General features: G+C 41.4%; 1 protein-coding gene across 1 annotated transcript; it reads right to left on the bottom strand.

Annotated features, from left to right (window-relative positions):
- Positions 1 to 2,693: 2,693 nt before the first annotated feature.
- Positions 2,694 to 10,751, bottom strand: LOC139394449 (C-type lectin domain family 4 member M-like). Its single transcript, XM_071142519.1, has 5 exons — positions 10,440 to 10,751; positions 4,478 to 4,909; positions 4,118 to 4,254; positions 3,482 to 3,591; positions 2,694 to 3,290 (listed from the first exon to the last, which is right to left on the bottom strand). The coding sequence occupies exons 1-5, from the start codon at positions 10,585 to 10,587 to the stop codon at positions 3,158 to 3,160; spliced, it is 960 nt and encodes a 319-aa protein (XP_070998620.1). The 5' UTR covers positions 10,588 to 10,751; the 3' UTR covers positions 2,694 to 3,157.
- Between the last annotated feature and the right edge of the window lie 1,764 nt (positions 10,752 to 12,515).

Below are 12,515 nucleotides of genomic sequence, written 5' to 3'. Positions count from 1 at the left end.
AACCCACTGGCTCCATGTCATCTACAAGACCCTGCTAGGTAAAGTCCCCCCTTATCTCAGCTCGCTGGTCACCATAGCTTGTCCCACCTGTAGCACACGCTCCAGCAGGTATATCTCTCTAGTCACCCCCAAAACCAATTCTTTCTTTGGCCGCCTCTCCTTCCAGTTCTCTGCTGCCAATGACTGGAACGAACAACAAAAATCTCTGAAACTGGAAACACTTATCTCCCTCACAAGCTTTAAGCACCAAATGTCAGAGCAGCTCACAGATTACTGCACCTGTACATAGCCCATCTATAATTTAGCCCAAACAACTACCTCTTTCCCTACTGTATTTATTTTATTTATTTATTTATTTTGCTCCTTTGCACCCCATTATTTTTATTTCTACTTTGCACATTCTTCCACTGCAAATCTACCATTCCAGTGTTTAACTTGCTATATTGTATTTACTTTGCCACCATGGCCTTTTTTTGCCTTTACCTCCCTTATCTCACCTCATTTGCTCAAAATGAACACCGATCAGAATAAATGTATCTTTCTTCTCTTTCTCATGATGAAAGTGTCGAGACGGTGCGTTAAGTCCCAGACTAAAATGTAGCCTTTGACAGGTCAACTAAAAAACGACACAAGCGAATTAAAGAGTCTCAGGAGTAAAATTAAATGGATGAATCCAGAGTAGTGACAACTTGTCATTCAGGGACTCACCAGATTAGCAACAAATTTTTTTTTTAATAAAAATTTATAAAAATGTTTTGCATGTTATTTTGCCGGTAATTGATGTCACATAGTTTTCAAGCAACTACATTTTCAGTTGATATTTTATGAGTTGTTGAGTTTCCCCACCAAGATTTACATGCTAAAATCACCATTAATCCAGAGAGATTGAAGTGACATGGATTTTGCAAACCTGAAACACAGGAAATAGATGGCTGAAATGCAGATTCTCAGGTGGGCGGGTTATGCGCATTGGTGCTTTTCAATGTGTGTGTGTCTGTGTGTGCGTGTGCGTGTGCGTGTGTGTGTGTTTGTAAAATATATAGTGTCAGGCCCTGATCTGTTTCACTTTGTACTTGTGCTTGTCTCCACCCCCCTCCAGGTGTCGCCCATCTTCCCCAATTATCCCCTGGATTTACCGACCTCTGCCTGACCTGACCCTGGGCCTGCCTGCCGTCCTGTACCTTGGCCCCACTCTGGATTACCGACCTCTGCCTTACCTGACCCTGGGCCTGCCTGCCGTCCTATAACTTGGCCCCACTCTGGAATACCGACCTCTGCCTGACCTGACCCTGGGCCAGCCTACTCTAGGTTATCGACCCCTGCCCGCCTTGACCTGTCGTTTGACTGCCCCTGTTGTTACAATAAACATTGTTACCTCTAAACAGTCTGCACATGGGTCTTAACTGAAACCTGATACATGGTACTTTCACATGTTCAGTCTTAGAGTGTCAGAGATTATATGATACAGCAGAGAGAACAGTCCTTCTAGACTCCATGTTAGATCAACTATTATACAGTAGAGAACCATCCTTTTAGACTCCATTTTAGATCAACTATTATATAGTAGAGAACAGTCCTTCTAGACTCCATGTTAGATCAACTATTATACAGTAGAGAGAACAGTCCTTCTAGACTCCATGTTAGATCAACTATTATACAGTAGAGAGAACAGTCCTTCTAGACTCCATGTTAGATCAACTATTATACAGTAGAGAACAGTCCTTCTAGAATCCATGTTAGATCAACTATTATACAGTAGAGAACAGTCCTTCTAGACTCCATGTTAGATCAACTATTATACAGTAGAGAACAGTCCTTCTAGACTCCATGTCAGATCAACTATTATACAGTAGAGAACAGTCCTTCTAGAATCCATGTTAGATCAACTATTATACAGTAGAGAACAGTCCTTCTAGAATCCATGTTATATCAACTATTATACAGTAGAGAACAGTCCTTCTAGAATCCATGTTAGATCAACTATTATACAGCAGAGAGAACAGTCCATCTAGACTACATGTTAGATCAACTGTGATACAGTAGAGAACAGTCCATCTAGACTCCATGTTAGATCAACTATTATACAGTAGAGAACAGTCCTTCTAGACTCCATTTTAGATCAACTATTATACAGTAGAGAACAGTCCTTCTAGACTCCATGTTAGATCAACTATTATACAGTAGAGAACAGTCCTTCTAGACTCCATGTTAGATCAACTATTATACAGTAGAGAACAGTCCTTCTAGACTCCATTTTAGATCAACTATTATACAGTAGAGAACAGTCCTTCTAGACTCCATTTTAAATAAACTATTATACAGTAGACTACAGTCATTCTAGACTTCGTTAGATCTATTTTACAGTAGAGAACAGTCCTTCTAGACTCCATGTCAGATCAACTATTCTATAATAGTGTGACATTTTCTCTGTTTATCCACTCGTATGTTTAGAATAATGCTGTTTTTCTAATATCCAACTTGGTTGGATTCATGCGAGTAACTGATTGACTGTACATGGGAGGAATCAACACTCTGTATAAGCATTTTCCCAGTACACCCAGAACATTGCTCTGAGAACCAAAAGGAGTATCTCAGTTTCAAGGTAAGAAGCCTGGTGTGGTATCAGTCAGTCTCATGCAGGAACCAACCGTGCTGATATGACTTGTTTGTGTCGCAGTATAAAGGGTCTCAAATCAAATCAAATCAAACTTTATTTGTCACATGCTCCGAATACAACAAGTGTAGACTTTACTGTGAAATGATGACTTACAAGCCTTTAACCAACAGTGCAGTTCGGGAAGAGTTAAGAAAAAATTTTAGCAAGTAGACTAAACTAAAAAGTAATAATAATAAAAAATGAACATCAGGATTGTATTGAGTCAGTGAACCTCTGTGACTGTGATAATAAATATTGATTATTTTCCTTTGAATTTGAGTCCTTAGTGGTGAATTTCCTCAACAACAGACAGAACAGTCCTTCTCTTATCAATTCGTTGTGTTGTTATTGGATATAGTTTTATTATAATGTATTCTACATTTGTCTTGTTATATATTGTATGTTCTTGACAAGGTAAATTGAATAAGCAGAAAATTGTTTACGATTGACAGTACTTAGCATAATCTTATTTAGCAGTTCAGAGAGTACCGAGGATGAATCCTATTTCTCACAGATCCATCTGAATTTATAGTAACAGTAATAGTCCCACCATTCTCCTGTGTCTGATGACCAGGAGTAGAAATACACACAGTTCTCTGCTCCACCACCATTAGGCTCTCCACTGTTCCAATACCTGTAGAATAAACAACACATAGAATCAGACTGTCCACTGTTTCAATACCTGTAGGAGAAACAACACAGAATCAGGCTGTCCACTGTTCCAATACCTGTAGGAGAAACAACACATAGAATCAGACTGTCCACTCTGAACCTACTACTCCAGACAGTGATGTCATAGTGACACAGAATTCATTAATGTCTTACTTTGTGGTCAGTGGTGTGTCGTCCACCCATTTCCAGGTCCCCTCAGAAACAGAGTCAGTCAGACCAATCCAGACATAGTTCTTTCGTCCACATAACCAATTGACTAATGTCTTTAGTTGTGGGAGAGAGACAACATTGTTAAAACATTCCCATTACTGCTTTCTATCACTCTCTCTCTTTCCCTCTCCCCAAATTTCAATTCAATTTCAATTGAAGGGCTTTATTGGCATGGGAAACATATGCTAACATTGCCAAAGCAAGCGAAATAGATAACACAATTTAAATAAAGGGCCCAGGTCTGACAGAATCTATGCAGAAGATCTAGGTGCTGCTGATGGCCCTGCTTTGTTGGGGACAGAACCTCCAGATCATCAGCAAACAGTAGACATTTGACTTCAGGTTCTAGTAGGGTGAGGCCGGGTGCTGCAGACTGTTCTCATGCCCTCGCCAATGAGTATATATATATATTGAAGAGGGTGGGGCTTAAGCTGCATCCCTGTCTCACCCCACGGCCCTGAGAAAGACATGTGTGTTTTTTTTTACCAGTGCAAGGCACTGTACTTGTTCTCCCCACTGTATATTTTGAAGAGGGTGGGGCTTAATCTCTCTCTCTCTTCCTTACACACACACACACACCTGTTGTTCTTGGCTCTTGATGACCACCAGGTCTGCTCCTCTATTTCTGCAGTCCTGTCTGCTACCCTCCCAGGATTTTTCCTCAGTAGAGACGTAGTAACAACTGCTACCAAGCTTCTTCCATCCTTCTGGACACACTATAAGTTGAACATTTCCTGCTTTAGTCACTTTAATACAACATTAAATTAAGTATCAAGCAAACACTCAAGGAAGACAGGAACTAACTAATGGACAGTTTGGAAGTCATACCTTTTTTCTCACATTTTTTATTTAATTAATGTTGAATTTCCTGTTTATAAGTGACATGTGAACAGATACAGAGACTGTCAAACAGAACAGTCATTAGACAATTTGACTCACCTTTCTCAACTAAAGATTGTTTCAGACGTTTTGTCTCTTTCTGTAGCTGGTCTCTCTCTTTGGTCAGGGCATTGTTGCTAGTCTGTAGCTGGTCTCTCTCTTTGGTCAGGGTGTTGAATATGGTCTTTAGCTTGTCTCTCTCTTTGGTCAGGGTGTGGTTGCTAGTCTGTAGCTGGTCTCTCTCTTTGGTCAGGGCGTTGTTGCTAGTCTGTAGCTTGTCTTTCTCTTTGCTCAAGGTGTTGCCGCTGGTCTGTACCTGGTCTCTCTCTTCAGTCAGATTGTTTCCGCTGGTCTTTAGCTGGTCTCTCTCTTCAGTCAGATTGTTTCCGCTGGTCTTTAGCTGGTCTCTCTCTGCAGTCAGGTTGTTGTCGCTTGTCTGTAACTGGTCTCCCTCTCTGGTCAGGGTGTTATAACGGGTCAACTGGTTTCTCTCTGAAATAATGAGATCATTGAACAAGGTAACAGGGGAAAAGTTAATCAGTCTTTCCCATTGTTGGGGTCTATTGCATTTCAATCCCAGTCAAATCAGGAAATAGACAGGAATTCCTGTTGATTTCCAATTTTTGGAATTTAAATTTAGTTTACTTTCTGAATGGAATTGACTGGAATGTAAATGTAATAGAACTTTTGTGTCTACTTTTGTGTCCATTTTCTGCTTGGATCAGTGAGGGAAATACACAAGGAACATGGAACACAACACCAGAACTGAGTTCCAGAACCTCACATGTTCTACTGCTTTACTTCCAGAACCTCTAACAGAATATTGGCTTGAACATATTGCAGAGTTCAGGCACCCAAAATGACTGCCGGCACCTATTGCAATCAAAATCAAACATCATTTGTAATTTGCTTCGTAAACAACAGTTGTATGCTAATAGTGAAATGCTGACTTACGGGTCCTTTTCCAACAATGCAGAGTTAAAGATACAACAACGGGTCAAGATTTCCTTCCTGACTGGCTGCCTCCGTGCAGCTCGGCTCGTCTCTCTCCAGAGGAGAGGCAGCGGTGAATCAGCACTAGAAGCTGCCTATACTGGGGCCAGGTTGGTCACTTGGTGACTTGTTCCCTGCGTCCAGCAAAAGTGGTGGCTCGGCAGTAGTGGGGGACCTACCTTTGAGCCAAATCGCCTGCCCATCTCTCCCCCAGACCCCCCAGACCCCTGCTTGACGGCGCCCTCGTGTGGCAGAGCCAGGCTTTTCTGCTGCCTGCTCTTATCGACTCAGGCGCCGACGAGAGTTTCCTGGACCCTGGTGTCGTTACCCAGTTGGGCCTGGACATTGTTCCACTTGATTCACACCTCGATGCCAAACACTCTCAACGGACAGCTCCTCGTCCGTGTCTGGGACAGGACCGTCCCTGTCATCCTGCATCTCTCTGGAAACCACCAGGAAAGGATCACTTTCCACATAATCGACTGTCCTCACTCTCCCCTGGTTCTTGGCCATCCATGGTTAAAGTTGCACAACCCTCAGATCGACTGGACCGCCGGAAGGGTAACCACTTGGAGTTCATTTTGTCACTAGAATTGTCTACATTCTGCCCTTGCCCCTGCCTTGTCTGTGCCCCAGTCCATTCCAGAACCTCCGGACACGTCATCAGTTCCTCCAGAGTGTCACGATCTAGCTCCTGTGTTCAGCGAGCACCACGTCCTGTTGCTGCCGCCTCATCGGCTGTACGACTGCACATCTACCTCCATTCTAGCGCTCCTCTCCCCTGTAGCCGGTTATATAACCTCTCTCACCCAGCGCAGGGGAGGTGCTGTTCTGTCTCAACGTCCCCCCTCTGATCAGAAGCTCCAAAAGTGCGCATTCTTTTCCAGCTCTCAACTGCAGAGAATAATTTTGACATCTGTAATCATGAACTCCTGGCAGTTAAGCTGCCTCTTGAGGCTTGGTGTCACTGGCTAGAGGGCTCTGCACTCCTCTTAATCATGTGGACAGACCACAAAAACCTGTCCTACATCCAGACCGCCAATTGTCTGAACTCCCGGCAAGCCAGATGGCCGTTGTTCTTCGGTAGATTCAAATTCACACCTACTTATCGCCCCGGTTCTAGGAATACCAAGCCTGACGCCCTCTCCCGCCAGTTCACCGCCGACAACACTGGTTCCGAACCAGATTCCATTGTGCCATCCACTTGCATTGTTGCCACCATCCCCTGGGAGATCGAATCATGTATCCGCCAGGCTCAGCAGAACCAGCTTGACCCGGCTCTATTTGTTCCCGATTCTGTTCACTCTGATGTTCTTCAGTGGGTCCATTCTACCCACCTCACCTGTCACCCTGGTATGAACCGGACCCTTGCCTTTCTGGATCAGTGCTTTTGGTGGCCCACCATAGAGAGAGATGCCCGCGAGATTGTCTCAGCCTGCTCGGTCTGTGCCCGGAACACAACCTTCACTAAACCCACTTACTGTCTGCTTCACCCTCTTCCTATACCCAGTCACCCCTGGTCACACATCGCTCTGGACTTTGTCACTGAGTTCAATCTTGGTTTCATCAGACCAGAGAATCTTGTTTCTCATGGTCTGAGAGTCTTTAGGTGCCTTTTGGCAAACTCCAAGTGGGCTGACATGTGCCTTTTACTGAGGAGTGGCTTCCGTCTGGCCACTCTACCATAAAGACCTGATTGGTGGAATGCTGCATAGATGGTTGTCCTTCTGGAAGGTTCTCCCATCTCCATGGAGGAACTCTAGAGCTCTATCAGGGTGACCATCTTTTTCTCGGTCACCTCTCTGACCAAGGCCCTTCTACCCCGATTGCTCAGTTTGGCCATGTGGCCAGCTCTAGGAAGAGTCTTGTTGGTTCCGAACTTCTTCCATTTCAGAATGATGGAGGCCACTGTGTTCTTCGGGACCTTCAATGCTGCAGAAATGTTATGGTACCCTTCCCCAGATCTGTGCCTCAACACAGTCCTGTCTCTGGGCAGTAAGGACAATTCCTTTGACCTCATAGTTTGTTTTTTGCTTTGATATGCTCTGTCAACTGTGGGACCTTATGTAGACAGGATTGTGCCTTTCTAAATCATGTTGAGTCAATTGAGTTTACCACAGGTGGACTAAAAAGGTCTAAAAACCTGTTTTTGCTTTGGGGTTTTGTGTGTGGATTGATAAGCAAAAAAAGTGTATTAAATACATTTTAGAATAAGGCTGTAACGTAACAAAATGTGGAAAAAGTCAAGGGGTGTGAATACTTTCTGAATGCAGTATATATACAGGGAGTACCAGTACCAAGCTGATGTGAAGGGGTACGAGGTAATAGAGGTAGCTATGTACAGGGAGTACCAGTACCAAGCCAATATGAAGGGATATGAGGTAATAGAGGTAGCTATGTACAGGGAGTACCAGTACCAAGCTGATGTGAAGGGGTACGAGGTAATAGAGGTAGCTACGTACAGTGAGTAACAGTTTCAAGCCAATGTTTAATTGTTGTACCTTTATTTAACTAGGCAAGTCAGTTAACACTTTTTAGGGATTTTCACTTTGGAGGAATTTTGTGCCCATAGTGAACTGCATCCTACTCTGTCCCAGATGCTAATATATGCATATTATTATTACTATTGGATAGAAAACACTCTGAAGTTTCTAAAACTGTTTGAATTATGTCTGTGAGTGTAACAGAACTCATATGGCAGGCAAACTTCCAAAAAGAAAGTGGAAATTCTGGGGCTGGTTGATTTTCAACTCATCACCTATTCACATCCCAGTAAGATATGGATCTGTTCGCACTTCCTACGCCTTCCACTAGATGTCAACAGTCAGTAGAACATGGAATGAAGCCTCTAGTGTGATGTGGGACCGGATGGTAGCTATTTGAGTCAGTGGACTGGCAGAATGCCAGTTCCTGGTCAGGTGCATTTCTCATGATATCGCCATGCGTTCCATTACTCTGTAGACAAAAACGAATGCTCCGGTTGGATATATGGATATATATGATAATAACATCCTGAAGATTGATTCTCTACATAGTTTGACCAGTTTATTCAACCTGGAATATAACTTTTTTGAAGTTTTCGTCTGAGGTCGCCTGGACCGACGCCAGCTTTTGGACATGTGAACTAAACGTGCTAGCAAAAGTAGCTAATTGAACACTAGTAATGGACATTATCGAACAAAACAACGATTTATTTTGGAACTAGGATTCCTGGCACTGCATTCTGATGAAAGACCATCAAAGGTAAGGGAATATTTATGATGTAATTTCGTATTTCTGTTGACTCCAACATGGCGTAGAAATTTTGTGTATTAGAGACCGCCGTCTCAGATTATTGTCATAATTAAAAAGAAAATCTGACACATTAAGAACTAAAATCATTAATTAATTAATTAATTAATCATACATTTTAAACAACGTCAATGTATGTGTTTACTCGTACATTTCTCAGTGTAGGAAATCCGTAATTTAATCCCCGATATTTCATAAATATGCATTCGCATTCTCCCATGGCTTCTTTAATTGACTTATTTTAGATTCTGTCCCGGAATGAAAAATCCTACTTAGGCACGCACGTATCAGGGGAAAAGTTTGAATAACCAAATTCAACCTAGCTTACTTCCCGAACAAGGTATCTTTAATTATGTAAAACATGTATCTTTCATCAAAGTTTATGATGAGTATTTCTGTTATATGACGTGGCTCTCTGTAATTACTCCGGATATTCTGGAAGCATTTCTGAACATAGCGCCAATGTAAACCGAGATTTGTGGATATAAATATGTATATTATCGAACAAAACATAAATGTATAGTGTAACATGATGTCCTATGAGTGTCATCTGATGAAGATTATCAAAGGCTAGTGGTTAATTTTATCTCTATTTCTGCTTTTGTGACTCTATCTTTGGCTGGGAAAAATGGCTGTGTGTTTTTTGGGATTTGGTGGTGATCTAACATAAATACATGTTGTGTTTTCGCTGTAAAACAGTTTAAAAATCGGACACGATGGGTAGATTAACAAGATGTGTATCTTTCATTTCCTGCTGTTAATGTGTGAAAGTTAAATATAAAAATAAAAAAACAAAACATTGAATTTCCCAAGCTGCCTTTCAGCAGAATGTTGGGGGGGGGGGGTGTCCTAGACAGGTTAAGAACAAATTCTCATTTACAATGGGGAACAGTGGGTTAACTGCCTTGTTCAGGGACAGAAGGACAGATTTGACCTTGTCAGCTCAGGTATTCAATCTTGCAATCTTGCTATTACTAGTCCAACACTCTAACCACCAGGCTACCTGCCGCCCCAATGTGTAGAAGTACGAGGTAATTGAGGTAGCTATCTTCTGAAAAGTGGATTTTTCCACATTTTATTGTTACTGACTGAATTTAAAAATATGTTTTGTAACTGACCTGCACACAATACCCCATAATGTCAAAGAGGAATTATGTTTATATATATATATATACATATATATATATATATAGACAGTGGGGGAAAAAAGTATTTAGTCAGCCACCAATTGTGCAAGTTCGCCCACTTAAAAAGATGAGAGAGGCCTGTAATTTTCATCATAGGTACACTTCACCATAATTTGCACATAAATTCATTAAAAATCCTACAATGTGATTTTCTGGATATTTTTTTCTCATTTTGTCTGTCATAGTTGAAGTGTACCTATGATGAAAATTACAGGCCTCTCTCATCTTTTTAAGTGGGAGAACTTGCACAATTGGTGGCTGACTAAATACTTTTTTGCCCCACTGTATAAGTGGCATTGTTTAAAGTGGCTAGTGATAAATGACATCAAGATGGCAAGATGCAATAGCTGGTGTCAGTGTCAGTCTGTTGTAGAATCCAGCGTGTGTGCATATAGACAGTGCACAAAATGTAGTGCAAAAAACTTGCGTGTGTGTGTGTGTGTGTGTGTGTGTGTGTGTGTGTGTGTGTGTGTGTGTGTGTGTGTGTGCGTGTGTGTGTTGGGGTGTAAGTGTGTGTCAGCATCTAGCACAACACCAGGTTAAACTGTTACCTGAATGTTGATCACCAACTCCATCCTTCTTGCAGGGCATGATGGGTCTTTCGTTGTTGTACATTTGATCATTAATATCCATGGTCTCTATTTTATTTATTTTTTTGCCACTAAATCCATCGCAGTTTTCATAGATTTCCTCTGACATCTTTACACACGTGTGTTGAAATGCAGTAACTTCTACTGTTGTATCTTCTACTGTTGTAACTTCTACTGTTGTAACTTCTACTGTTGTAAAGTCTGCTGTTATCTAAGTTGTAGGTTTGTGTCTGTTCGCTGCACAGCTGGAGCCTCTGTGTGACTCAGTCTAATGTCAGAGACAGTTTTAACTGTCAACCTCATTGAAGGGGAAACTGTCTAACCAATAGTATGACACTAACCATCACCATGTGACTCCAGACTTATTTTCTGAGAACCATGTTTGTTTATCACAGTGAAGATTAGTTTGTATATTTAGTTTATATTAGTTTAGTTTACCACAGTGTAGATTAGCTTGTATATTTAGTTTATATCAGTTTAGTTTACCACAGTGCAGATTAGCTTGTATATTTAGTTTCAATTAGTTTAGTTTTTGTGCCTCATACTCTTAGTAGTTTAACACATTTCACCTTGCACACCATCGATGGCCATGAACAGTTATTTTCATCTCTGCTGTCTCAGTGAGAAGAGTTACTCAGAGATATGTATTAGAATGTACAATATGTCTGCATCTGTCTCAGTGAGAAGAGTTACTCAGAGATATGTCTCAGAATGTACAATATGTCTGCATCTGTCTCAGTGAGAAGAGTTACTCAGAGATATGTATTAGACTGTATGTCTGCATCTGTCTCAGAGGGTTTTCAGTGGTGACGTCATTCACACCATTTGAAACTCAGTCGGTCCACTTCCTGTTATATTTTAAGCAGTGGTTTAAACTGAGACTCTGATGTGATGTTTAAAACAGCAGCAGGATGAACAGTAGCTCAATGCAAGACGGTGAACTCACAAAGAATAACTGTTGTCTCCTTTGTGACATGGACACCAGAGATAATAGTTACTCAGAGATGTCTCTGTCTTTCTCAGAGAGGGCCTGAGATCTAAATTTACTGTCTCCTGTATGACATGAACACCAGAGATAATAGTTACTCAGATGTCTCTATCTTTTTTCAGAGAGAGCCTATGGTCTACAATTACTCTCACATCTTCTCCGTCCCTCTTCCTCATCCTCTATCTACATCAAAACAAGTGGAGAGACACGAACTGCATTGCACACTTTTCTACCAACTTTCTGTTTATCAGAGGACAGTATGGTGTCACTAAGTACAGAAGTGTGAAAGTGTGTGACAACAGCTCTGTGTGAGAGTCAGCTTGTCACATGCTTCTTACTGGAAAAAAGGCTTACTGTAAATTACATGTTGATCATTTGCATAAGACCTGGCTCGGTTTAGAGCACTTCACTTCTCGAGGGGCGTGTCTGAGGAGTCCTGTGTGTAATTCTACGGTCACAAGACGCAGGCCTCCTCACAGTGGCTGAAGATACTCCAAACGTTTATCATTTTTATAATCCATCAGATATTTACTGAAATATAGCACATACAATATTTTACTGGAACAAACAAATAATTAATGGAGTTGAGATTTTGGTGTGAATTGAGGTTTTACATTTATTGGACAATTTCCCCCAAAATTATTGTAAGAATGATAACACTCATATATTCATTTTGTTATTGTTTCAGATATGTAGTATTTATTTTAATAAATAAAAGAGGTGCTTCATTTGCATAAATACACCTGGTGTATTTGCATATATGAATACCTTAAGGGAACATTTTGACATTCACCGTATGGTTAGTGAGAAAGTCCATATTGCAAATGTGCAAATGTACGGTCCCTTACTAGACGTCCGAAAACGTTAGTAAAATTCGCGGACGGCGTCGGGCCGTGCGGCAGGGCCGGATCTACCGGGAAGTCATCAAACGAACTCTCTCGGACATTCGGTTTCCGTTTTATAAAATAATCACATTTTGGTAATTTTTCCGCTGTCCCGGTAAATCCCACAAGAGGGCATAAGCAATCATATTGCAAATGTACAAAATA

Source organism: Oncorhynchus clarkii, unplaced genomic scaffold, assembly GCF_045791955.1.
Source record: "Oncorhynchus clarkii lewisi isolate Uvic-CL-2024 unplaced genomic scaffold, UVic_Ocla_1.0 unplaced_contig_9841_pilon_pilon, whole genome shotgun sequence".
Taxonomy (NCBI): domain Eukaryota; kingdom Metazoa; phylum Chordata; class Actinopteri; order Salmoniformes; family Salmonidae; genus Oncorhynchus; species Oncorhynchus clarkii.
Note: the sequence above shows the minus strand (reverse complement) of the source record. Positions and strands in the feature narration are given on the sequence as shown.

What these genes read in the sequence shown, in the direction of transcription:
- LOC139394449 (XM_071142519.1), bottom strand. Translation starts at nt 10,587, where the DNA reads ATGTCAGAGGAAATCTATGAAAACTGCGATGGATTTAGTGGCAAAAAA. An exon ending in ACAATCTTTAGTTGAGAAAG is followed by an intron (nt 4,255 to 4,477) that starts GTGAGTCAAATT and finishes TTCAACTTATAG; the next exon opens with TGTGTCCAGAAGGATGGAAG. An exon ending in TCAAGAGCCAAGAACAACAG is followed by an intron (nt 3,592 to 4,117) that starts GTGTGTGTGTGT and finishes CCACAACTAAAG; the next exon opens with ACATTAGTCAATTGGTTATG.